A 26,421-nucleotide genomic window follows, 5' to 3' on the forward strand; every position below is an offset into this window, starting at 1 on the left:
CTCCCTTTCCTCAATTCTCTTCCCACAATGTCAACATTTACTGATATTACTGTACTTGTGGGGACCTCTGGACCCCATAACGTAGGGAATAGCACACACACACACACACACACACACACACACACACACACACACACACACACACACACACACACAAGTCTACATGCACACCTGAACATTCAATATGCCTACTAATTCAGACAGAGTGAAGACTAAATTGACCATTAAATGTATTTTTAAAATGTCTAACTTTGTAAACGAGCATTACCTGAACTAAACAGCAGGTGGCACCTTTGTAACATATTATAACATTTTATAGTAATTTTATAGGATAGATTATGATAAATCACACTCTATAAATGGCTTTAAAAATGTCCTTTTTTTCAATTTATAAGTGCTTTGTATGCTAGTTTTTTTTTTTAATGCAATATAGCGTCAGCACAAAACAACAAATGGTGACTCCAAAAACAGAGGTTAGTAAAACTATAGGCTTACATACATTAAATAAAAAAATAATAAAAAATGAACATTAAGCTATCTATCCATCTATCTATCTATCTATCTATCTATCTATCTATCTATCTATCTATCTATCCATCTATCTATCTATCTATCTGACTGACTGATTCAACATATGCTGACAAATATGCTGAGGATATTCCCTCTCCAGTCTCAGAGAGAGATTATGGCACTCCTGCGATGCAGACACGTAGAAGTGTGTGTGTGTGTGTACTCGGTCACGGGGAATCCGTGGGAGCGCAAACTCCGCCCACGCCATGAACATCTCCAGCGGTGAGAGCGTGGGGGGGCTTGCCTCGCGCTCGGAGCTCGGGCTGCAGTGACAAAGCTGCTCTTGACCATGTAACAGGACTGCAGTTTACGGGATATTGACGAGCGAGCGCTGCGGCAGGTAGGACATCAGTTTATATCCTGGTGTGCTTCATGTATGCGGCTTGAGGGAATAAACGCGGCTTTACGCGGAGAAGGACGCAGGAACTTCAGTGCTCCCATTCTGTCTCCTCTTCAACTGTCTGTTTCTTCTTTATACATCGATACATCATCTTAAAACAGTCTAAACCCCACAAAAGTCAGTGTGTGTGGGTGTTTATTGACAGACAAGCATGCTTTTTTAGATGTTTTTTGTTTTTTTTATTATGTTGTCGTCTCACCAGGTGTTTGAACAGGTGCAATGCAGCAGAGCGGTTTTCTGTTCATCGATGTAACGTTAGCCTGAAGTCGTTTTCATATCTTTGTATAAAGGCAATTTTCGCGAAAGTTTAAAAGAGTCACCGCGGTTCGATCCGTGGTGTTTATTACACATATTATGTGAGGCTAGTTGTCCCACATTTTACTCCAGTGAATATTAATAGGGTAGGTTTATTTTTGAAAGTCAATTTCTGTGTAGATAAATGCCTTGAAGTCTTGGGGACAAAATGTCTTGTGTCTCATTCTGTTGTGTTCACTTCACTGCTATTTAGTTAATATGATGATATTGACATTTTTTTTTGTGGCATATAATTCACAAATGTAATTAAATTTTAATTGAATTACCTAATTTAGTTATGAAATATATATTTAAGAAATGGTGAAATCAAGCCTGTTTTGCAATTATATAGGTATGAGGATAACTAACATATGGGATATGATATAATCCTAAATCACCTTTGTACAAGGATGATTTTTGTAGTCAGCAAGATGTTCTTTAACCTGATTATATGTGATTGGCTGGCGTGTGCTGTGTTTATCCTTTAGTATGATTAAGTATCAAGAGCCATTATGACATCATGAATGGCGAACTGCCCCACTTCTAAGCTGTTGCCTGTAAACTATTATCTGTCTAATTTGGTTTACTCCACCCCTTTAATATTTGGAAACACAATTTTTTTAAAGCTGTCACAGTGATAATCACACTGAGAACCAGAACAGACGTCCTACTGGTGTAGCCTATAGATTAAACTCTGTGGCCGCTCACACAGGTGGAAGTTATACACATGGATTTGAGTCCTAATTATTTGCTTATCACAGTGGTGACACACGCAGTGACGGGAAAAACACCTCTTGGCATTTTAACCTCTTGTCACATGCTGATAGGTAACTGTTTATGTCATCTTTTGTGTACTATGGGCAACAACATACTGTAAATCACTCCTGTTTTCTGAAGCATTTGCTATTTATACCCGAGTGAGACATAATCAAGATAAGAGGCAGCTGGAGGAACAGCACATCAGTTTGACTGGCCGGGGAACATTGTATTGCTCTGATGTTCATACTCTTTCATAGCTCCGGACAGTTATTTATGTTTAATGCAAGTATCAGATGTTCCTTTTAACACAAGAAAAAGTAGATGCTAATGTGACAATTGTGAACATACAATATGAGTACAGAGCTGTATTATTATATATATATATATATATATATATATATATATATATATATATATATATATATATATATGAAAAATGTTTAAGTTTATATTGAAATTTCTATACTGGCAAATCAGTTTTTTACATTGTTGAGATTTTTTTTATTATTATTTTTTTTTTTTTCTGTAACTGGAGTCATTTCAATTTTACATTTGTATAATACATTAATAAATGGAGTTTAAATATTCGTAAAAAAACACACAAAAAAACATAAAACAAAATTGCCCCAGTGAACACAGTTTGTGTATTTGAAGTGGGATTTTACCCCTATTAAATCACTAAGTGTCCATAATATTTGTAACCAAGTGACTGATACACACAGAAAATGTATTATCTTCCCTATATAGGAAAGAGAAACATTGACTATTAACTATACAGACAGGAAACATTAGTGGCAGCTGGACCGTAAGAACTAAATCAATTTCATTAAAAAGACTGAAAGCAAGCTCATGAAAATTTTAAGGCCTTTTTGTAATTTTAATGTGCACTGGTCCTGAAAAAAGAGAATGTGGGTTGAAAAGTTTAATCGGCATCACAGATAGAGGGACCAAAATCTGTCATGTTCAGACAGTACATATAAAGTGCTCTACCATATGATTAACTGCACAGATCACTCTACTGATGTCCGTTTCAACATTCACAATCATACTCTCCATTATTGACATTTCGTATTGATTAGTGTGTATGTGTGTTTAAATAAGATGCATGCATTAAAGATTCAAAGGAGCACAGCTGGAGAGAAGGACAACAGTACATTGCATATCAAGTCGTTAGTCCATTAGTCCATCTTATACATCATAATTGGTCTGAATGTGTGTGGAGGGACTCTAGCAACATCATTTCATTTATATCTACCCCTTTACATCCATGTTAAACTGTGAACCGTATATTTGCCATATATGATGACTTTGAAATAGACAATGTTCATTGTGGATTAAAAAGTTGTTCCTCTTTGTGTCAGTTTATGTAATATAATGTAATTTCTGACATAAAATATAATAAATATGTACATTGTCATTATATTGACTGTTTTCCACCCTGCTGTCTAGATTTTGATATTTGCCGTTTAATACTCAAAATCTCTTATTGGTCTACCACTACTATACTTTTTACCCAAGAACCAGTTTTTTCTTGCTAATCTGCATTTCATAGCTTTTTGTCCCTTTTTTATTATGGTAATACAGCCTCTCTGAAAGGCATAAAACATGTATGAGTGTAATCTCCATTAAGCCAGGTGTTGTTGGTGAATGTGTCTCCATCATTAGAGGACTAATTACTGAGCTGAGAGCTGGACTGGCAGCTTGTTGACTTGCTCTCGTGAGATTTATTCACTGGACTACATTTCCCATGGTTCTTGCAGCATGCTTGTCATCTTTAATGTTGTTTTCAGGTCATCTTGGGATGATTGAATGGCATCACAGTGTCTTAATTACCAGAGGGAAAAATCAGGATTGTGAGACGTCACGATTAAAACATGCAGAAAACGAACTTTCATACATTCAGCGTATTGTTGATGAAAAATACAAAATAAGGCTTGTCAGAAAATGCTACTTGTTTAGCCATTCATGAAGTCACAGGCTTGTGCAACTACATTTCAGCATGAGAATGATAAAAATGCACAGATAAAGAACCAATTTCAAATACAATGTGCATCCAGTGTTCTTTATTAGGTTGCATAGGGCGGAAAAGCTTCCTGTGTTTTGTCAGCAAGTTTTTTTTTCCCCCAACCAAAGTCATTTGAATTCACATCACATCGTAATGATGACTTCTGCGCTAGTAAATAGAAATTTCCCAGGAGGACTTGAAGGCAGCATTATTCCTGTCTGGTGTCTTAATATTCACTAGAGCCTGGGGTACCAATGAATTAACAGTGCTGTGGGTGTTGTTGAAATTGGTGTTGTTGTGTGTTTTTAATTAGTCCAGGTATATGAATGTATGGAATGGATTAGAATATTTTATTGCTATTTAAGGATTAATTAGTTTAGTTTTACTAACATTTACTATAAAACTTTAGTTTAGTTTTCACATGAAAATTTGAATTTGAATAGAAGAGCATTTTCTCTCCCTCCTGTTATTTCAGATCTTTATGACTGGTCACAAAAGATGGGAGGTAGATGCTATTAATTTTATCACTTTCATTGAAAAAGAGCAGTGTGACCATTTATCTAAATATCTCGTTTTGTGTTCCATGGATGAAAGAAAGCAATGAAGGTTTGTAACCAGTGTTCCCTCTAATTTATTTTCTTGCTGAGCAGAACTTTTTTCCATTGAGTGGCCATTTCGGCACCTGAGCAAAAACATTCATCTTTAAACCCTGTACACCGCACACACAAAAGTGTGTAACTTTGTAACTTTAATGTGCTATATTTGATTTGACCCTTGATGTAACTAAATGATGCACATTTTAGGTTAACTGAGAAAACATTTTTTACTGTATAATACACTGCCTTTCAAAAGTTTAGGATCAATAAAGTTTTTTAAAGAAGTTTCTTGCTCATCAAGGCTGTAGCCTATTTATTTGATAAAAATACTGAATACTTTGTAAAAAATAATATTTTGAAATATTATTGCAATTTAAAATAAACATTTTCTATTTTAATATACTTTAAAATATGTTCCTGTGAAGCAAAGCTAAATTTTAAGCATCATTACTCCAGTTTTGAGTGTCTCATGATCCTTCAGAAGTCATTCTAATATGCTGATTTATAATCAATGTTGGAAACGGTTGTACTGCTTAATATTTTTTAGGGCCGGAGAAATTTTGGACAAATAAAAAGTTATAAAGAAGTGTTTATATTCAAAATAGAGATTTTGTGTTACAATATACGCTATTCAAAAGTTTGGGGTCAGAAATGTTTTTCTTTCTTTTTTAAAGAAACTTCAAAAAAATTCAAAGAAAGTTAAAGAAACTTTATGGACAAAATTGATAGTAAACACTTATATTGTTAGAAAATATTTAAATTTTGAATAAATGCTGTTCTTTTTTTTTTTACTTTTTATTAATCAAAGAAAAAAGTAACAAGTTCCAAAAAAAATATTAAGCAGCACAACTATTTCAACACTGATAATAAATCAGCATATTAGAATGATTTCTGCAGAATCATGTGACACTGAAGACTGGAGTAATGACACTGAAAATTCAGCTTTGCTTCACAGGAATAAATTATATTTTAAAGCATAGGTATTGAAATAGGAAACCGATATTAGAAATTGCAATAATATTTCAAAATATCACTGGGGGGGGGGGGGTCTGTATTTTTGGAAAAAAAAAATACATCCTAGATGAGCAAGAGACTCCATTAAAAACAAGGTAAATTATTTATTAGGTTTATAATATAGGCCTAACATAATATAATATAATATAATATAATATAATATAATATCAAAACAAACTATTTAAACTGATAGAATAGAATATAAATCAATAGAATAGAATAGAAAACAAACTGAAGCAAAACTAAAGCTGAAATCTGTAAGTAAAAAAAAAAAAAAACCGTGAACGTGAATTCTTCTAAAGCGGTCTAAACCACACTATGAAGTATTTTGCACAATACACCTGTATGTGATTGTAGCTAAATGTCTCTATATCAACTCTGTAATGGTTTGCCCAAACATTGTCATTCTTTCACTTTTACTAAAATTCAATCAAATGGCTTTCCCAACTCATTTTTTTTTTGCATGTGCACGGCACATTATTTCTTCTATTCATTTAAAGTACACTGCTGTTCAAATGTTTGAAGTCCGTAATATTTTTTAAAAAGAAATAATACTTTTTTTTTTAAGCAAGGATGCATTAAATTGCATTTACTTTTTATTTATAGTCTATAATCTATTTAAAATAGGCTGTATTTATTAAAATGCTAAAAATTTATCATTGCTTCCACAAAAATATTATGCAGCAAAACAACATGTTCATCATTGATAATAATAAGAAATCTTTCTTGAGCAGCAAATCAATATATTAGAATGATTTCTGCAGAATCATGTGACACTGAAGACAGTAATGGCTGCTAAAATTTCAGCCTTGCATCACAGAAGTGAATTACATTTTAAAATATATTCAAATAGATAACCGTTGTTTAATACTTTTGAATATTGTTGCTTTTACTGTATTTTTGATCAAATAATTGCAGCCGTGGTGAGATTTATTTCAAAAACATTAAACGTTATACTGTACCTGACTTCTGAATGGTACTGTATATTGTTGAACAACGTAAGAGAACTGTGTGTTAGTGTATGTTTATACAGGGCTTTGTGTACACTAATGTGTGTACTTAGGGTGGGATCCAGTGAGTTACCGCACCTTTTGTAACCCTGTAATTTTTTTATTAAAGCAGTTCAGCAGTATACTTCTTGCTCAGGAGTTTATAATGAACAGACCAATCTTCAGACTCAAACACATACTGACAACTGTCTGACAATATCTGATGGCAATAAGAGAGAGAAGAGATTTTTTAAATTAGTGCTGCTAGACATTGCTGGCCCATGCTGTCCTTTTCCTCAGCGGAAAAACTGAAGTTACATTTTCAAAGATCATGGAGTTTTTGTGTGTGCGCGCTTGTGTGTCCCTGTAAACAGTTCTCGCATGAGAAATTTGAATTTATTTTGCTCCACATCTTCCTGGTGAGTCAGACACTTAATGGAACAAGAACCTCAGTTACTCACAAAGGCACAAACATACACACTTGCCGTTCAGCTTAATGCAAATTTTGTGCTGTGACATTACTAATAATTTGTCACCTGTGTGTGACACATAGATGTACACGGCAGGCACATTTCTGAGTGTAAATGATGGTGTGAAAAACAGCTTTTGAAGGTTCTGATTATGTAGGCTGGCCCGTCAGACATGGTGTATCAGATTCTGTCAGACAGACAACAGAATATAGGAAAGCGAGTCATGCCCACACACACACTGGAATGCATATTTTCTGTCCTCTACATTTGTCACTCACCTCTGATTTCAAACAAACCTGGAACAAAGATAAGATGACATACATGCAGTAACTGCTACATATTAACCCAGATCATGCACACAGACAGGTCTGGGTGTTGGATATGACCCATAAATCAGTGCTTCAAACAGGAAATTAAAGTCATCCACAGATCCAAGCCAGTACAATGCTACAGTCTCGACGGGACAACTGAACATGAATGAAATTGTTATAGATCAGAGCTGGCACTAAGAATACAAATTGGTGTCCCATGATGTTTCTTTAAAGCAATAATTGTGCAAAGTTTTTTAGGGAGAGAGCCACTAGATATGATATACAAACTTTTATGTTTAACATAAAATCAACATAGGATGGAACCTTTTTAACCCTTGACTGTCTTGACTGTATTCAACAATTTAATGGGGTCCTATTATATTTTTTTTTTTAAGTCTTGATTTTGTTTTGGGGGTGTACTAGAACATGCTCTCAGGCTTGGTGGTTCGAAAAACACATTATATTTCACATAATTTACATTTTTACAATACCTTTCTCCCCAGCCTGGCACAAACGACTCAATTAGATCTTCAATTAGTCCCAGTGCGATATGGTTGGTGAACAGCTTAGACGGTGTTTCAGTACTGCCCCGTCCCTTGCAAAAGAAGCAAGTTCCATCTGCTCCGGTATAGTTTAGGATGAAGTCAATATTGCCATATCAATTTGAGTCGGATTCAGACCCAGAGAATATTGAGCAAGAGGATCGCGCAGAACCTTTGTATGCACGGATATTGCAAGACATATTAGAGTGGTAACGTTATTGTTTTTTTTTCTCGGCTAAATCATGTTTTAGATAGAATGTCAACAACTGCTTAAAAATAACTGCATTTACTGTACAGATAAGTGTAATGGTAATATGTATTATGTTTATTGTTCTTTAATTCTAACATTATAACATGATTTGCAATGAAACTGTTATACAGTGTAAATTCTGCAGATTACATCATTGTCCAGTATTGTACTGTCAGCAGTTTATAATAAAAACATTTTCAATAATTGTAACATACATATTTACATACATAATTATTCAGGTGCATGTGTAATAACTTGCGAAAACTTGACGCTACAGCAGCACTTCTTCTTTGTAGTCGTCATCTTGTCTCAACTTGTCTCACTCATCCCACGACCTCGCCCCTCCCCACCCCCCAGCCATTCTAATTTCCATAGGCAGGAATTATTAGGGCTCAAGCCTGGAGGGCGAGAGCCCTATTGTTTTCCTTAGGATTATTTTTTATTATTATTATTATTATTTTTTTCCAACGTCTCGGGGGCTTTTGGGGCCCTTAACGTGCTCGAAAACTCTTGAAAATTGGCACAGACCTTGGAATCTGCGGCCATTAGGTCCGGGCAGAGACTGATACATGGGCGTGGCACAGGGGCTCTACAGCGCCCCCTGGAATATGGAGGGCCATATATCATACATACTTGCACGTAGACTTATGAAACTCGGTACACATATAGATCTCATCAATCCAAACAACTTTCGCACTGCATGTCATAGGCTCCGCCCAACAGGAAGTTGGATATTTAGGGTTTAGTATGCTTATTTTTAGTCAAAGTTTTGGGGGCTTTTGGGGAACTTAACATACTCAAAAACTCTTGAAAATTTGCACACACATTGGAATCTTTGGCTATTAGGAGGCCGCAGAGGCTGGGACCCGGGTGTGGCACAGGGGCTCTACGGCGCCCCCTGGAACACAGTCAGAAATGTTGATGTATAGCTCACACATACTTGCACGTATTCATATGAAACACAGTACACATATAGATCTCATTGTGCCGAACAACTTTCGTTTTGCATGTCATATACAGCGCGTGCAGTAATACAACAAGCTCACAATAAAAGCATTTTTATAGTTTTAAGAGCTTTTTAAAACAAAATATAACCGCGAATGCACACAATCCACCCATTAGAACACAACAAGAGCTGAATTCAGGTGTTTTTGAGCTGTTTAATTGTGAAAAGAAATACTATTTGACAGCGCGAGACTGTCTAAGGGCAGAATAACATCTATCTCACAAGCTCCAGAGGACGCTGATTCTGGCTTTTCGTCGCAAGAACGAACAAATCAAGTACAAGATTATTTCAAAATACATAATAGCTTGGCGAATATAAACGAAAACAGACACGTGAATATAAACTGTTGAGAAATAAATCTGAAGTGGATCATGATACTGGATTTGAATATTAAAGTGACTGCATTTACCAGCTGCTTTCTGTCTTCAATTTTAATCTATAAAAAAAACAGAAAATTATTCGTCTTGGCTGCTTTTTTTTGTATGTGTGTATGTATTCATGTATTTATTATTATTATTATTATTATTATGATTTTGCTCTAACAAAAATGTATCTATATTTAACTAAATTGATGACGTTATTTTAAATTTGTTTTGTCCATTTCTGCATCCAAACACCTATAAACTTAAAACATGCACTATAAACTATTGTTAGCACTTTCTTTATCGTCCAATTTAACTGGTGTACACACTTTTATTTTCATAATAAATTTGTTTTTTAGATTATAGACAGTTACAGTGGTCTATAATAAATTATAAAAAACTAATTTTTTAAAATGTAAATCCTAAAAAATAAAAAAATAAAAAAATAAAACAAACAAAACAAAAAAAAATTTAGCAACTCATAGTAATCATTCAACACTGCTTAAAAATGTAAATTGAAAATTAAACTCATGATTAAGCATGAAATAAGATACAGAATCAGTAAATTAGATTTTAATGTGGGTATTTTATCAGTAAACTAATCATTAAATATTTATAATCATTCAAAAAATATTGGCCCCTTTCATCATGTTCTTCAAAAATGAAGGCCACAATGCTAATGTTTTCCACACGATGGCGACACAGGATGGCAAATACTTCAAGATCTGTTCAAAGACTTGAAATTGTTTCATTTATGTGCATTAATAAAAAATGCATAAACATTCATTCTTTTTCATAAACTTTAATAAAGCCCATTATTGTAATTATGCAAAAGCTATCAGCTCCTAAATACCATTACTTTTTGTTAGTTTAATTGTATTGACAACATATTTCTCAAGTTATCACACATTACTGAAAAAGTGTAGAAGGACACTATATTAGTTATCTATTTTCATGTTGTGCATATAATAGTACTCACATAAGGACTCATAATTTACTTGAAAAGAGACACGTTCATTGTGTAACTGAATCATCTGCAAAAACCAATGTGCTTGGACCCCTAATAATCACCTTGACTTAAACCACATTGTTTCAGTTACCTTCTGTGTCTTTGCCCACAACGCTTCAGTGACAGGAATGTGAAATAGCAAACAGGGGAAAAAATAAAAGGCATGACTTTATTTGCATCCAGCTAGCCAACTCTATTACAGATGTTCCACAGCCAAAACTTTTATTAGAATAGAAAATAACGAGGGTTCGAATAAATAGTTTATTAATCATTTAATTTCACTTTCTTAATGAATATTGTTCTGTGTATGGGATTTCAAAGTCTTGATGCTTCGGATTAACCCGTTAATTGCTGTATCCCTTAAAACCTGACTGCCAGAGGGTTACTGTAAATGCATGTGCCCGCTGGGCACAGTTTACCTGATGCCACCGGGGTGGCGTTTGCGCTGATGGCTTGAGCCCGCCATCGCTGCTTGCAGCTATATTTTTAATTATATTCTAATGGGCCGATTTGTGACATCACAAAACCCGGAAAACAACGCTGTAGTACAAATGAGGCGTTCGTTGTAAATCTGAAAAGGGATTTAAAAAAAATTAAAAAATTTAATATCTCCCTTTGGAGTGGACTTTGAGATTTGTAACTTTATAGATCTTTTTTCTGCTCAAACATACACACTGACTAAAATTCAGAAAGTGAAAAAGCATAATAGGACCCATTTAAATCATATGGGAGTATCAAAATAATGACATACATAAGTTAATTTTAAAATAATAATAATGACTGTTAACAATATTCTAATAATCCTAATAATATTATAATAATGTAATATACATTATTAATTGTAGTAATATCAACTAAACTTATGTATGTTCTTACTGACATACAATAGTTAAAAGTTAAAATAAATGAATAATTAAAAATGGTTTGTAAATATCATATTAATAGAATAAAGCATATTGATAATTAACTTGTTTAAATGAAAAACATAAATTTCACATGCACATTTTTCAGGTAACCATTTTATAGCATGATGTTTCCTCTTTTTCAAATTCCTCAAAAAAAGAAAAAATAATTGCATTGCAGGAAGAGAACTAAATCTCTTTTTTTTCCCATTTTCTTATTTTTTATGCATATTATAGTGTTGAATGCATCTGCTATGCTAAATCATTCAACGCTTATAAATGAACTTGTAAGAAAGAATTTATTTAATTTACAGAATAGAATACCTATTCATGTATTTTTATTTTATTAGAATATACAGTTTTATTATTTAATAGACTTCAAGCTCTATTATCTTCCCTATTTGTGGAAAGTGTCAGCTATTAATGCAAAGGTTATAGGTTCAGTCCCAAGTATGACTGATGTACAGTGATTACTGTCCTGTTCTCTCACTCTTGTGCTCTCGAGTGAGCCACTTCACCCCAGATTGCCGTTGGCAGACTACCGCTGCAATTAGTGTATTGTCACTTTAGATAAAAACCTAAATGGTGACTTGTAGCTGTATCTGTTTGGCTGGGCTTTCATACTGACATCTGGACTGTCAGTCTATTCACAAAGCAGATAATAAAGATCATCATAATCCATAATATAGTTTGTAATGCTGAACCACATAAAAATTTTGCCTCTGAATTATCCTTATATATAATTTTGGATTTCTATGCATATGTGATCCATTTCATTTAGATATTCATAATGGTTTTAAAGGTTTTAATTTTTCTTCCCCCCCTGAGGTTATTTGCTAGTCAAAGGTTTTTGTTTTGTTTTTTGCATTAAAAGAGTAGTAATTGGTTCTTTATTATCATTTTCAAACCATCTCTCTCTGACCCTTTGGTTTCAACAGAACCTTTTTTCTACTGGGAGTATCTTGTTTTATTTCTTAACATTCATTAAACACTTTTGACTTCAACTGGGTCATAAGGTGAATCATGATTCACTAGTTATACAATAAGTATGAGACCTAAAATACCCTGATTGATCACTGATGGATTTATATGGATGTTATGTTTGCAGGCATTCAGCAGGAGAAAAGGTTAACAATGCACTGACCAATAGGATCACAAGACCTGCCACAATTGTCAAGAGATGTATGTTATTGTCTGAAGGTCTGGGCAGATGACCTTTTTGGGGATGTGAAGATGAACTGAAAAAATCCTTCATTCTGACTGAGGATTCCAGCTGCATTCATGAAGCATAATTGTTAGTGGTTTGTGGCCAGTTTGATTGGCTGAGTCTTCCTGGAGCTCTGTGAACAGTTCTTTAAATGGTCATGGCGAAGACAAACGATTCCCTTAATCTGTCCTACCTCCTGGAGCACGAAAGGCAGATGATCCTGAGTGTTCTCCAGAAAGACGAGAAACTTCGCAAACGAGAGGAGAAACGCATCAGGTAGCGTCTTCAGTGCACATCATTTCATTGCAAGCAGTCATTTTCTTTAAATATATATATATATATATATATATATATATATATATATATATATATATATATGTAACACACACTTTTGCAAAAATAGTTAGCTACTATGCAAGAAAATTAGCTAAATGCATTGAATGATTTATAATTGAATTGCACAAAAAATTAGGTTTTATGAATGAATGAATTGTTTATGAAACAATTCCAATTAGGGTGCATCAAAATTTTTAAGAAATTATAGTAAATACAACAACAACACAAAAAACATGAAGACTACCATAAGTAATTTATATAACTGATTTCAACACAAAATGGTGAACTAAATACTCAAATCCATGAATCTTCTTTTAGAATCTGTAAATTTACAAGGAGCATACGAATGAACCAATTCACTAGAATGAATAATTTTCCAGGACTACATACTGTATGTCAGTGAAAGTAACATAAAAATTGCCATGTGGCGTTGAAAATGTATTTTTGAAATAGATGAACTGTGTTCAAAGCAGCAGACCTACTGTTGTTAATTTATAGGATGAATACATTTAGTTACTCCCCAACAGTGATGCCAGGTGTGCCTCTACAGGAAACTGAAAAATGAGCTTCTTGAACTGAAGCGAGCCGGGCGGCGTAGTTCAGCGGATCAGCGTGAGTGTGCTGTATGTCTGCGTGCTCTGGGTCTCATCTTGCAGAGGGGTAATGTGTGCACCAACTGTCATCGGCGCGTCTGCAACTTCTGCACTGCTACACTTCCAGACAGCAACTGCAAATGCACCGTGTGTGCGAAGACTGCGTGAGTCACACACAACAGCCATACACACTCTGGTCTGTAATGGTGAATAGATAGTAGACCCCATGAAATTGAGTTTTTTGGGTTATAGTCCATATTCTGCCCCAGTTTTTGTTTCAGTAGGAACTGAAAACAGTTCATAGGCTCTTTAATGGGTGAACCAATTAGGCTGTGATTGGCACTTAAATAATTGGTGCTTACACAGTGTTGTCTGTGTGTGACTGGCTGGTTTAGGGAGCTGAAGGTGGTTACAGGAGAATGGTTTCTGGAAGAGAGATCCAAGAGGTTCCAACATGTCGGCATTACCAGCAGTGATGTAGTCAAACAGTCAATCCTCAGCAGTCCTCCAGGTGAGACCAAATCAGAGTTTGTGTTGACACAGACATCCATCAAACAGTGCCTGTAAATGTTGCCATACATACACACTGTCAGCCCTGACATAATGGAAAATTTTCCTCTCCAGGCTCGTTTTAATGATTTGAACTAGAATAGTTACATGTGAAAGTGATGTGACATGTGGCCAAGTATGGTAACCCATACTCGGAATTAGTGCTCTTCATTTATCCTATCCAAAGTGCACACACACAGCAGTGAACACGCACACACCGTGAACACACACCCGGAGCAGTGGGCAGCCATTTATTGCTGCAGCGCCCAGGGAGCAGTTGGGGGTTCGGTGCCTTGCTCAAGGGCACCTCTGTTTTGGTATTGAAGGTGGGAGAGAGCGGTGTACATTCACTCCCCCCACCTACAATACTATACAATACTATATTATCATTGTTTTTGCATGTCCAGTTTCACAGCAGCTTTGACGATAAAAAGCAGAATTCTGATCAAGTTTTGCATTGATTAATGGTCATTTGTAGTGAATAAAATATTTTTTTTAAAAAGTATTTTTGATGGATGGAATCATTAATTTGTGCTTCTCCAATGATGTGATTTACTCATCCTCAGGCTATCCAAGAGCTTTGCTTTGTTGAGTTTATTTCTCTATCAGGACAGATTTGGAGAAATTAAGCATTACATTTCTTTCTCACCAGTGTATCCTCAGCAGTGAATGAGTGGCGTCAAAATGAGAGTCCGAACAGATGATAAAAGCATCACAATAATCCACACGACTCGTCCACCATTTAGCAACTTGTGAAGTGAAAAGCTGTGTGTTTTTATAAACAAATCCATCAAGACGTTTTTAACCATAATATTGTTTTCTCTGTTTTGTTTCTCACATTATTTGACAATTTTTAGATGAAATTCCCACAATAAAAGTGAAATTGAATTGATTGTTTTTAGCTTAAATGGCTTTGATTTGCTTATTTTTTTATTATAAATATCTGTCTTTGTTTATGGAGATGGAGGCTCTGCTCACAGATCATCAGAGATGGAGAGATCGTCCACGCCACAGCCTGAGAGATCAGCTACGCCCCAGAAAAGCACAGGGAAGAACAGGAAAGGGTGAGGGGCATCATTTACAGTCCATTGAGTTGGCTATGCTTAAAATCACTAACTGTGATAAGATTCTTGCATTTAATAGTATTTGCGCTTTTATGCTTTCTTCTGTATGCCTGGAACATTTGCTAAAATGTAACACTGTAAACGCCGTATCCCATAATGCAGTGCACTCAACCATTTACAATATGACAAATGAGCCAGGAGTAATAAAAACCATGATTTTGAACAAGCCGTATACTTAGTGAGAAGAATATAGCCTCCTGCTGTTTGAAATGAATCCTGTTGCTGCTGTTTCACATGTTAATTTGGAAAAATGGTAGGCAGTATAAACTTGAGTGCAGTAAGCCAGTATTTCATTCTGTGCCAGCATGTGTCTGCTCATTAAGGCTGTCTGTGTTTCACTCTCATTAAGTGTCTGTGTTTTAGGAAGAGAGCGGTTGCAGTGGAATCATCAGGGTTACCAACAGTACCCAATAACATGAGAGCACAAATGGTGAAAACACCGACCCAGACGGAGACAAGAAACAGGGTAACACATGATCGCACAATTGCATTCCTGTATACAGATTTGCATGCATGACAGGAAAGCAGTGTTTAGTGTCTGTGTGTGTGCATGTGTTTATTCAGCCTGATGGAGCAGAGAGCGTGTCTAGTATACAAAGCAGTGACAGTGTTCCTGAAAAGATGGTGGATGGGCGGAGACAAATGGATTCTAGCACACCCTCTATTGCCGTATCCAGAGCCTCCCTCTCATCAGGTATCACCATGGCAACAACTCGACATATACTATTCCTGCCAATGACACTAGCAACGACATTTGCCCTCAAAACTGTCCTTACATCAGTTCACTGTAATCTTAAAAAACTTCAAATAGTCTGAGACCACACTGAAAATGTGTGCCTCAGAATCTGATTTAAACATGGGAATAAACAGTTACATCATGCTAGATAGAAATACAGTACATGTAGAAGAAATAAAAATGGAGTAAACTATAAAAAATGTCTGAATTTTACATACAGCACCTTTAAAGACCCCATTATATTTTTTCAATTGTTTGTGATTTACTGGATAATGATTTTTTTTCTCCCACAGGATGAAATATTTTAGAGCTTGACATAATTAGATAAATGTATATTTATAAAATGTATGAAAATACCAGTGGAGTTACACTATTTTATTAATTTACATGACTTCTACAGGTCTTGTAATAACACTTTTTTTCACACTAATTAGGCCGCCTCACAAGTTTTTCAATATAGTGAGAATCCTATTCTTTCAAAGAACATATTTTTACATGTATTAGCATGTATTTTCTTATTGTTCATTTTAAGTCTTCTTGAGGGCCCCTTTAGTGGGCCTTGACCCCTGGTTGAGAACCGCTGTTTTAGTCCATGTTAACATTATTGTACAGAGTGTCAGATGCTCTTGCTTCCACTGAATCACAAGATGCTCTTTGATCAAAACATGATTTTTCTCAAATCATGCTGGAGTGGAGAACATGATCATCAGGGTTTACATGAACATACTAAATACTAAATCATTCTGAAATTTGTGTTAAAAAAATTCAGTTCATCTTAAATTATGTAAATATTAAATAAAATTGAACTTTGTCAATACAGGGCTCAGAATTTTGGACTTCACTGTGTGTCATTAGAAGTATTATAAAATATAAAATAGCTAGAATTTTGGTTAATCACAGCAGCTTCCTCTCTTCACAGATCGCAGTCGCTCTGAGGTGGACCTCAGTAATCCTGGTGAGGGGTTCAGTGAAGACCCTCTGATTAGTCGATGCCGCTCAGTTCCAGGCCTGAACGATGTGGTAGCTTTCAGACACAGTCTCTGAAACCACTTCTCACTTGCAATCATTTTTTCCTGTGTGCAGGATATGATTTCCAGACAGGGAGTTAAAATAAGAGACAGCCTTTTGTAATGTGATTTTTTTTTTCTGATATCATATCACAGAGTGAAGTGATGCTGTAAAGGAAATCAGTGCTGCTTTCAGTGTAATATTTTCTGAAGGAAGTGTTTGTGCTTTAGGACTCGGATGAGGACATTGATGAGGTGTTATCAGCACACTATAAAACCAACCGGAGCGTCTGCAGCGCGCAATCAATGGTATAATGATTTGCACAGAAACACACACACAAAAACACCATAATCTCAGGTGCTTTGCTGCAATTTGTGTTTGCTGGCTTTGTGCAGATGTGTGACTGAAACAAAATATGTAGCCTACTTGTTCCTCTTTCTGTGTTTTGCTTGTGTGTACTCTGTTTAGACTTTTATTTGTGTGCCTTATGGCAGGGAAACCAGAAATTCATCTCTTTGTCTCCTTTTTCTGATGTTAATGTACACCATACGCTCTAAAACTTGTTCCAGCTCATGCCTTATGGATATTAGCATTTCCTCCTCCTGGTAAAATATCCAGTTACATGAGATCGCTTAATTTGTTGACTCACCTGGCAGACCCACACATGAATTTTTTATCACCCAATCTCATAGACACACAATTTAGCATAGATGGAACGCAATAACTACTGAAAGTGCATCATTGTCAGATTTCTCGGTTCTTGGCCACACATACTGGTGCAGGTGGTGCATTAAGATACAACAAAGAGAGATAATTCAAGCAAACAAGAAGACAAGTGGTCTCTTTCAAAACAGCTGACATAACTCGTAGCTCACGCACAGTCTCTAATAGCTAGATGAGTCAGATGTGAAGGGTGCGGAATGAAGAGGGAACACAAGAAAAAAGCAAAAAACTGGCAACTACACAGTCGTATTTTCACAGAATAAAGGTTCTGTCATTATTTACTCACCCTCGTGTCATTAGAAACCACAATGTTCTTTTGTTGAATCCAAAAGATGACGTTTTGAAGAATGTTAATGCAGCTCTTTGACATACAGTGAAAGTGAATGGCGACTGGGATGGTCAAGCTCCACATAATGACAAAGCACCTTAAATGTAAATGTGATATGATCCAAACAACTCTTCTTATATAGTCTAAATAAAATATGTTTTAATGAACTGAAAGATATTATGCAATATTTCCCTAGTGAAAAATAAATATACTAAACTTTATTTTAAATACATTTATTTCATGCTAAATTTACTACAAATACATTTTCATGTACTTAAAAAAAAAAACCTGCAATTGTACTTTTAGTATACTAAACTGGTATACTTTGTCTGCTAAATTGGTACAACTAATTTTGTACTTAATGCACTTCAATTGTGCAGAAGTAGTGCTGAAGTCCAACTAAAGATATACTGAAGTAGGCCTGTATTTGATTGTGTTAAAGTGGAACTATTGCAAGTATACTTTAAGTACACTTTAAATATCTTGCATTTAAAGACGGATATTATTCAAAAATCATACAATCCTCATCAATAGAGACATTAGAACACACTTTAGGCTTAATACTGTATTAATAAATGTGCATTGTGTCGGTGCCGAAATTATAATCTTTAAATCAGTTTATCTGGAGTGATAGTCTGTGTATCATTTGTTCATTCGTTTTTTTATTTAATATTGAAAGTATAAAAATGAGAAAAGGGCTCCTTTTATGTTTTTTTTTGTTTTTTTCCAAAAACGAAAAATGAGAATTCAGCATAAATTTTTGTTTTTTGTTCAGGGATAGAAAAATGAATAAACGGCTAGAATATTCGATTTCTACATGTGGACAGGAATTAGGCGCCACTTTCTGCTGATTGGTGAGCTGAAGATCAAACTGTGCCGTCATCAGTTCTTCCGCAGTATCACGCAGCAGAATAATAGTCCTCCGCTGCAGCAGTTGTTTGGATTCTTTATGCATTTATTGCAACTACATTTCATAATTTTATTTTTAAAATAACAGACTAATGAATAGCTCGACACAACTCGTACCGGGGCAGAGTCTAGACAGTGCTTTCTTCTGTGGAGACCAGCGGTTCTTAAAGTTATAGGGGAAATAGACAAAATAATTTGCTATAGCCTACCGTATTTTACAGACCGTAAAGTCGCTTTTTTATCATGATACATACTGTGATTTATTCCAAAGTGACTTATATTATTTCTTCAGAAATCTACGGTTGATGTCATGGACAGTATGTCCATGTTTTTATACAGTCTATGATTTAACAACCTGTAGTAATTTCTTTGCAAAATTGCATCTCGTGGCGTATATTCAAAGCGTTATTACATTTTATGAAAATCTTGCATTGCAGTCCTGTGTGGGAGCACATATCCTTTTGAGATATCAATTATAATCAATTTTAATAAAACACAAGATTAGCCTACATTATAAAACTCTAAGAGACAAATGAATTAATAAATTACAAACAAACTTACTGGGTGAGCAGGGTAGGCTCTTTCTTGATGGCACGGTTTGATCTTCGGCTGACCAATCAGCAGAAAGGGGTGTTTAATTCCCGCACACATGTAGATATCGAATAGTCAAGCTGTTTATTCATTTTTCTACCCCCAATGAAACTTTAAAATTTAAGCTGAATTCTTGTTTTTTGGATAAAAATTAAAAAGGAGCGTTTTTTTTGTTTTTTTTTTACTTTCAATATTAGGCTAAATCATAAAATGAAGGAACGAATGATACACAGATTTGATATGTCAGTACATATGTTAATTGGTTTGAACTATACTTGGTATGAAATAAATTTATTTTAAATAAATTACTTTTTTAGTAGGTTATTACTTGTTGAAAATCTTGCTCTGTGCCATAGCTCTTAAATCTTCATCTAAATTCAAATGTGCCTTGTAAAGATGTATTGTGCCAGAATTGACATCTATTGTATGGCTTCAAAAGACCTATGGACTGCTTATGGTGCTTTTTATCATTTTTGGAGGCATTCAGCTCCAGTTCCCATTCGATGTTATTATATGGAATGGAGTAGTGATGCGTAATTGTTTTTTTGTTTATACGTAACATTAAAACAGAAATGAAAGTCTTCATTTAATTGAAAAATGAAAACTGAAGATAATGTTTGGGTAATTCAATTTGAGTAACTGAACTCTTTATGCTGTAAATTAAACCATAGCAAATTTCTTTAACAGCAAGTGGCTTCATTTTAGCCAAACAAATTTTAAAACACATTTATCTGTTGTAGCTTATCCATGTTGTGTGCATCAAATAGACACTGACATGGTTAAAACGCATCTTCTGAAAAGTGCTAATTAAACACCACTGTTTTGTTTGAATATTTTCAGTTGTCTAAATTTCAGTGCATCACTAGAAAAGAGCCATATAAATGTTTTGCTAAAACACTCCCTTTATGGAAGAAAAAAGGTCAGATGGGTTTGAAGTTACATAAGGGTGAGTAAATACGACACTGTGTTCCTTTTTGGACCGTGACATCTACAAATAATCAAATGTGAAAAAAGCTTTCTCCTGACTCCAGCAATCTTGTCTCCTGTCATATTATCTATGTTTTCCTTATTCTACTTTTCTGCTCTCTGTTTTTTTCCTGCTATCAATCTTCTCTTCTCTCTTTCTCTCTCATGTCTTATTCTAGTCTTCCACACCTGCCTCGGAGAGAAAGTGGGGTTTCCTTAATGTACCTGACTCAGATGCTGACACTGTGAGTGTTCGGTGTGTGTTTGAGTGCAGATGTGTGTCTGTCTGTTGCCCTGTTGGCTTCAGTTTCTCTCTCTTGCTTTTCTGTACCACTGAAGAGTCAGGCATGCACTCAGACACAAGCTTGTGAAAGATGCACCCCGAAGACTCTGCTTATGTGTGTTCTCCAGACCAGCATCAACAGTATGATGAGCGTGTACAGTGAGACAGGGGACTATGGCAACGTGTGGGTTTCCGGGGAGATCCTGCTCAACATCTCCTACAGCTATAAAACAGGGGCACTCAACGTGCTCGTCCGCGAGTGCCGCTGCCTAGCAACCGGGGATGAGAGGAGACAGCGCACAGATGCGTAAGGCCACACACACACACCGCTATAGACTTCACTTTGAGCCCTGGCTGAGCATCTCTGCATTGCATGTATTTGGGATGTCAATATATTAACATTAGATTTAATTAAATTAATTATTTTATTAATTAATTTAAAGGGATAGTTCACCCAAAAATGTAAATTCTGTTGTTATTTACCCACAAACAGTGTTAATTTAGTATTATTTTTATACTGTTAAAGTATTGATAATAATAATGCTTTTATTTTCATAATTTTAGTTTTCATTTTAATTTTAAGGTTTAGTAATTTAGTTATGTGCCTAAAATTCTATTTAGCTTTATGTATTTTTATTTTTAATTTTGGTTTTAATTTTAGTACATCAACTTAAAGACTTTTATTTCAGTTAGTGGCCAAGGTAGCAGTTCTAATTTTAATGTTTTTTTGTTAGTTTTTTTGAGTTTAAGTTTTTTATCAAATAATTATATATTATTTTATTTCAAATTATGAAAAAAAAAAACATTTTAATAGCTGATTTTCAGGATAATTATTGGTAATTTAATAATTTCAATTTAAGTCGTTTCCTCAAAAAGCCATTTGCTTTTATTTTCATAATTTTAGTTTTCATTTTAATTTTAATTTTTAGTAGCTTAGTTATGTGCTTTAGTCATTTTTAATTTTTTTATTTATTTATTCTATTTAGCTTTATTTTTCTTTTCTATTTTGGTTTCATTTTTAGTAATTTTAGTATATCAACTTAAAGGGATTTTATTTCAATTAGTGGCCAAAGTAGCATTTCTAATTTTCGTTCATTTTTTTTATATTATTTTATTCCATTAATGGAAAACATAATTAATTTTCAAGATAATTATTGGTCATTTAATGACTTAAATTTCAGTCTGTTCCTCACATAGCCATTCTATGGCATTTTGAAGATGTGTATGGAAATAAGGACTAGTTTTTGTCTTTATTTATGGGTGAACTACTTCTTTAGTTTTCATTTTATCAGTGTCCTCCGGAAGCCTTCTTCTACTTTAGTACTATTAAATTTGTTTTAAATGGTACAGAAATACACCTCAGTCCAGTATCCATTCATATTCTCATCTAAATAAATCAACACAAAAAATGGAAAAGATTGTGATGAGAATTGTATTATTTTTGAATATTATTGGTCTTTAAATGCAAGATATTTAAAATGTATCAGAAGTATACTTGTAATAGTTCTTTTTAATACAATCAAGTATACTTCAGAATATCTTAAGTTGGACTTCAGCACTTCTTCCACACAATTAAAGTGCATTAAGCACAAAAATAGTTGTTCACAAACACTTTTTGTTAACTACAAGATTAATCACTAATTACTGACATTGAATTATTGTAGTCCTCGACTGCTCTAGATTCGTTATATAACTTCTATAAAGTTGTTTATTTGTTGTATCAATTTAAAATATCGATACAAAGGTGTAAATATTGTACAAAAGCAAACTTTTTGGTATTGTGTGTGTGTTTGCAGCTATGTTAAAACGTATCTCCTGCCAGACAAGTCCCGTCAAAGCAAGAGGAAAACCAGCATCAAAAGCAACACCACTAACCCAGTGTTCAATGAAAACCTGAGGGTAAGAGGACGTTCCTGCCTGCCCTACAAGGTTTTGTATTGAGATCGATGAGATGTTGATTTAAAGGCTCATATCTGTCTCTGTCCCTCTGGATAGTACGTGGTCAGTCACTCTCAGCTGGAGACGCGCACACTGCAGGTTTCTGTGTGGCATCATGATCGTTTTGGACACAACAACTTCCTGGGGGAGACGGAGCTGACCTTTGACTCCTGGGAGTTTGACACGCAGATAGAGGAGTGGTTCGCTCTGCAGCCCAGGGTGAGAAACAGAAACAGTGAGAGAGAAAGAGGAGTGTGTTGACATGGAGAAGCGTGATACTGAAATGTGTGTGTTTGTGTCAGAATGAGTCTTATGTGGACTCAGTGATGCACTACAAAGGAGAAGTGACGGTGGTTTTGAAGTACATTCCTGCAGAGAGAAATGTCTCCCTGCCTCTGGACCAAGTGCAAGGTATGATTTAAAATTAGAAATGATATTATTTCTCCACCATTTCATTGCTGTTAAAACATATGCCTTTTATGACGGCACATTACTGAATATTAACATGGCACTCATTTATTTATGGAGTGGTTTATAATTACGATGTTGCCATAATATCATTCGTAAACTGCTTACAGTCAGGTTTTTAAACTATTACATGGAAGAATAATTTATTATGATTATTAATAGTAATATATTAATTATTTATTGATTTTTTTTTTGGTTTTGCTACTTATAAATCACTTTGTTTTAAACATGTTAAATACTATAAAAAGTAGAATATTTATACAGTAAAGTTATATAAAATATAAAAGCAACCAATTAATGTAAATGATAAATTAAAAATGCATAATGTAAATTTCGAAACATTTCATCTATCCATGCTAGGATATCTAATAATATCTATATCTCGATCTAATATCTAATCGTTTTCACAACAACAGCAACATGAGAATTTTCAAAGCAATTTTTATTTTGAATTTTCCTAGAAGCTCTCTGTATATGTTACTAGCATTTTATCAAGCTCCCTTTTGTTTCTTAGTGAAAAAAGGATTTCTAAAAGGAAAGAAGACCATCACTCTTCCTAAAGGAGGAATGGTGGAGCTGCTGGTTAAAGAGGCAAAAAACCTGACAGCCGTCAAAGGAGGATCCTCTGACCCGTTTGTTAAAGGGTGAGTTCCTTTTTTCTCCATATACAGTACACTTTGTAAACTCCCACTCCTTCTTCTTATACTCCGCAAACTCACACCTACAATACTTTTCTTCTTGCGTACCAGATACCTGCTGCCTGATGACAAGAAAAGCACGAAGCACAAGACCGCTGTGGTGAAGCGCACTGTAAACCCACGCTGGAATCACACCTTCACATACTGCGGCCTGCAGCACAGCGATCTGGACAGCGTGTGTCTGGAGCTGACAGTGTGGGACAGAGAGCCCTTCGCCAGTAACGTCTTCCTGGGTGGTGTGCGGCTCGGGGCAGGGACAGGTGAGTCTTTCTTTAGCTCAGCCTTTTTTGGTTTAGTCTTTAACTTTGGTTAAGGTCAATTAGAAATCCAGAGTATGTATTTCAAGCTTTGCATTTTCTGCAAACAAAAATTTGGATATGACCCAACAGAAATCAATATTAAATTGCAGTATTATAGATGAAAGCCTTTTCAGTTTTAATTTTAATTTTAGCACATTTATTTTATCCTTTTGTTAAATTTTATTATTTTTTTATATTTCTGTATTGATTTAATTTATATTAATTTTACTTTAGTCATTTTTAATTCAACTTCAGCTCATTTATTTCTCACTTTTTTCAGGTTTTTCTTCTAATATTTCGATTTTATTTTATCTCAGGTTTATTTCAGTTACCTTTTAATAGTTTTGGGGTTAGATTTAATAATAGAACAGATTTGGATATAATGCTTTTACTGTGAAATGTTCTCTGACTCAAATTAAGATAATCATTGTAAAGTTCTTTCCAAACGTCTCCTTAATCAATCATCAATGATGCATGAAGCGCTACTTTGTGCAACACATTTTGTATTCACGCTGAACTAATTTACTGTTACAAATATGTTTTATTCATGTCTTCACTCACTCATGATCAGATCATTTGTTTTCTCTTTGATGATTATGTATTAAAGAGGCCAAGTTCTACACTTTTGCAATATTTATAATCAGCAATGGTACTTCAGGTTTCTTGCATTAAAATCAGTTTACAAGACTAATTTCCACACTTTCTGGCCCTTTAATGAAACTATTTTTGCAACTGTACCTTTATTCGTGTTGCAAATGTATATATAGTATATTGACTTCTTTTTTTATTATACATATTAAAATATTTCTAATTCAAATAAATGCTGTTCTTTTGAACTTTCCATAAAATATTATTTTCAACATTGATTGAAAACTTGCTTTTTGTTTATTGTTCTTGATATTTTAAAGGGTTTTGAAACATCTTGCCAAAGGACTGCAGTTAAAAATGACAGAAATGTTGATTAATGTGTTTTCCTTTATAAATAAATAAATAAATCGATGATATGATGATATTAAAAATGTTTCAAATCAGGATATCAGAGTGATTTCTGAAGGATCATGTGACAATGAAGACTGGAGTAAATGCTGCTGAAAATTTTGCTTTGCATCACAGGAATAAATTTACTACTTAAACTATATTCAAATAGCAAATCCGTTTTTTTTTAAATAGTAACAATATTTCATAATTACTGTTTTACTGTATTTTTAATCAAATAAACAGTCTTTGTGAGCATAAGAGACTTCAAAAACACTAAAAAACGTAACAACTAGTTTATTTATTTATTTATTTATTCATACTTCTATTCATCCACACATCTCCACATCATCTATCTCCTAAAATTTTTTAAGGAGAATAGTTGTAAAACCATTATAAAAACCATTGTTTATATGTATTTTGTTTTTGAAAAGATATATTTTGTAAAATTGTTTCAAAATAGCCTAATGACAGCAATTTTCATTTTTAATATTTCACTGCGATACACTAAATGGGCTCTTTGATGTGAATCACAGCCGAACACACACACAAAAAATGACCTAGCTAGCCACAATAAGTATATTTAATTTCTTTAAACAACTGTTTGAAATTTTTCCCTGTGAGGGTCTGACATAAAAGCAGCAGAACTAAGATTTTCTTCTCGTTTTGATCTTGCATACAGAGCAGTTAACTGACCTGTTTGTGACCTGCAGGTCTGAGTTATGGGAAGGAAGTAGACTGGAACGATGCCTATGGGGAAGAGCAGCGGCTATGGCAACGCATGATTGACAACCCTGAGGTCCCGCAAGAGTGCACACTGATGCTGCGATCCAGCATGGCCAAGAGGAAGACATAGAGAGAAAGAGCGAGTGTTTCCCTGGCAATACTTATCAAATCCGGTCACCTCTAGACACTTTAAAGTGCTCTTTATGTTCTTTGGCAGTACTCATATGCACTCTAAATTCTCAAGACAATTATATATATATATATATATATATATATATATATATATATATATATATATATATATATATATATATATATATACACACACATATGCACCTCTGAGGTCCTATTTACACCTGGTATTAACATCCATCTTGACTGAGACAGATTGTCATTTATACCTGATGTTAACATATTTCTCAAATGTGTCTCTTGTGACCACTTGAGATCGGATTTCAAAGGAAAGAAACTCTGATTTGTTGTCT

The 26,421-nt window shown here is 34.5% G+C and overlaps 1 protein-coding gene across 2 annotated transcripts; it reads left to right on the forward strand.

The window, feature by feature from the left end:
• The first annotated feature begins 752 nt into the window (after nt 1-752).
• Nucleotides 753-26,193, forward strand: LOC109102848 (synaptotagmin-like 5). Of its 2 annotated transcripts, XM_042731064.1 has the most exons (17): nt 753-910; nt 12,588-12,962; nt 13,573-13,779; nt 14,011-14,126; nt 15,126-15,228; nt 15,652-15,754; nt 15,853-15,982; nt 16,944-17,044; nt 17,263-17,340; nt 20,729-20,794; nt 20,961-21,139; nt 22,629-22,731; nt 22,828-22,989; nt 23,073-23,181; nt 23,753-23,882; nt 23,988-24,196; nt 25,924-26,193. In XM_042731064.1, the coding sequence occupies exons 2-17, from the start codon at nt 12,838-12,840 to the stop codon at nt 26,064-26,066; spliced, it is 2,064 nt and encodes a 687-aa protein (XP_042586998.1). In that variant the 5' UTR covers nt 753-910; nt 12,588-12,837; the 3' UTR covers nt 26,067-26,193. The 2 variants fall into 2 exon arrangements, with proteins under 2 accessions (XP_042586998.1, XP_042586999.1); XM_042731065.1 differs by lacking the exon at nt 20,729-20,794 and having other exon boundaries at nt 754-910.
• Nucleotides 26,194-26,421: the final 228 nt, after the last annotated feature.

Source organism: Cyprinus carpio, chromosome B9, assembly GCF_018340385.1.
Source record: "Cyprinus carpio isolate SPL01 chromosome B9, ASM1834038v1, whole genome shotgun sequence".
Classification (NCBI taxonomy): Eukaryota; Metazoa; Chordata; class Actinopteri; order Cypriniformes; family Cyprinidae; genus Cyprinus; species Cyprinus carpio.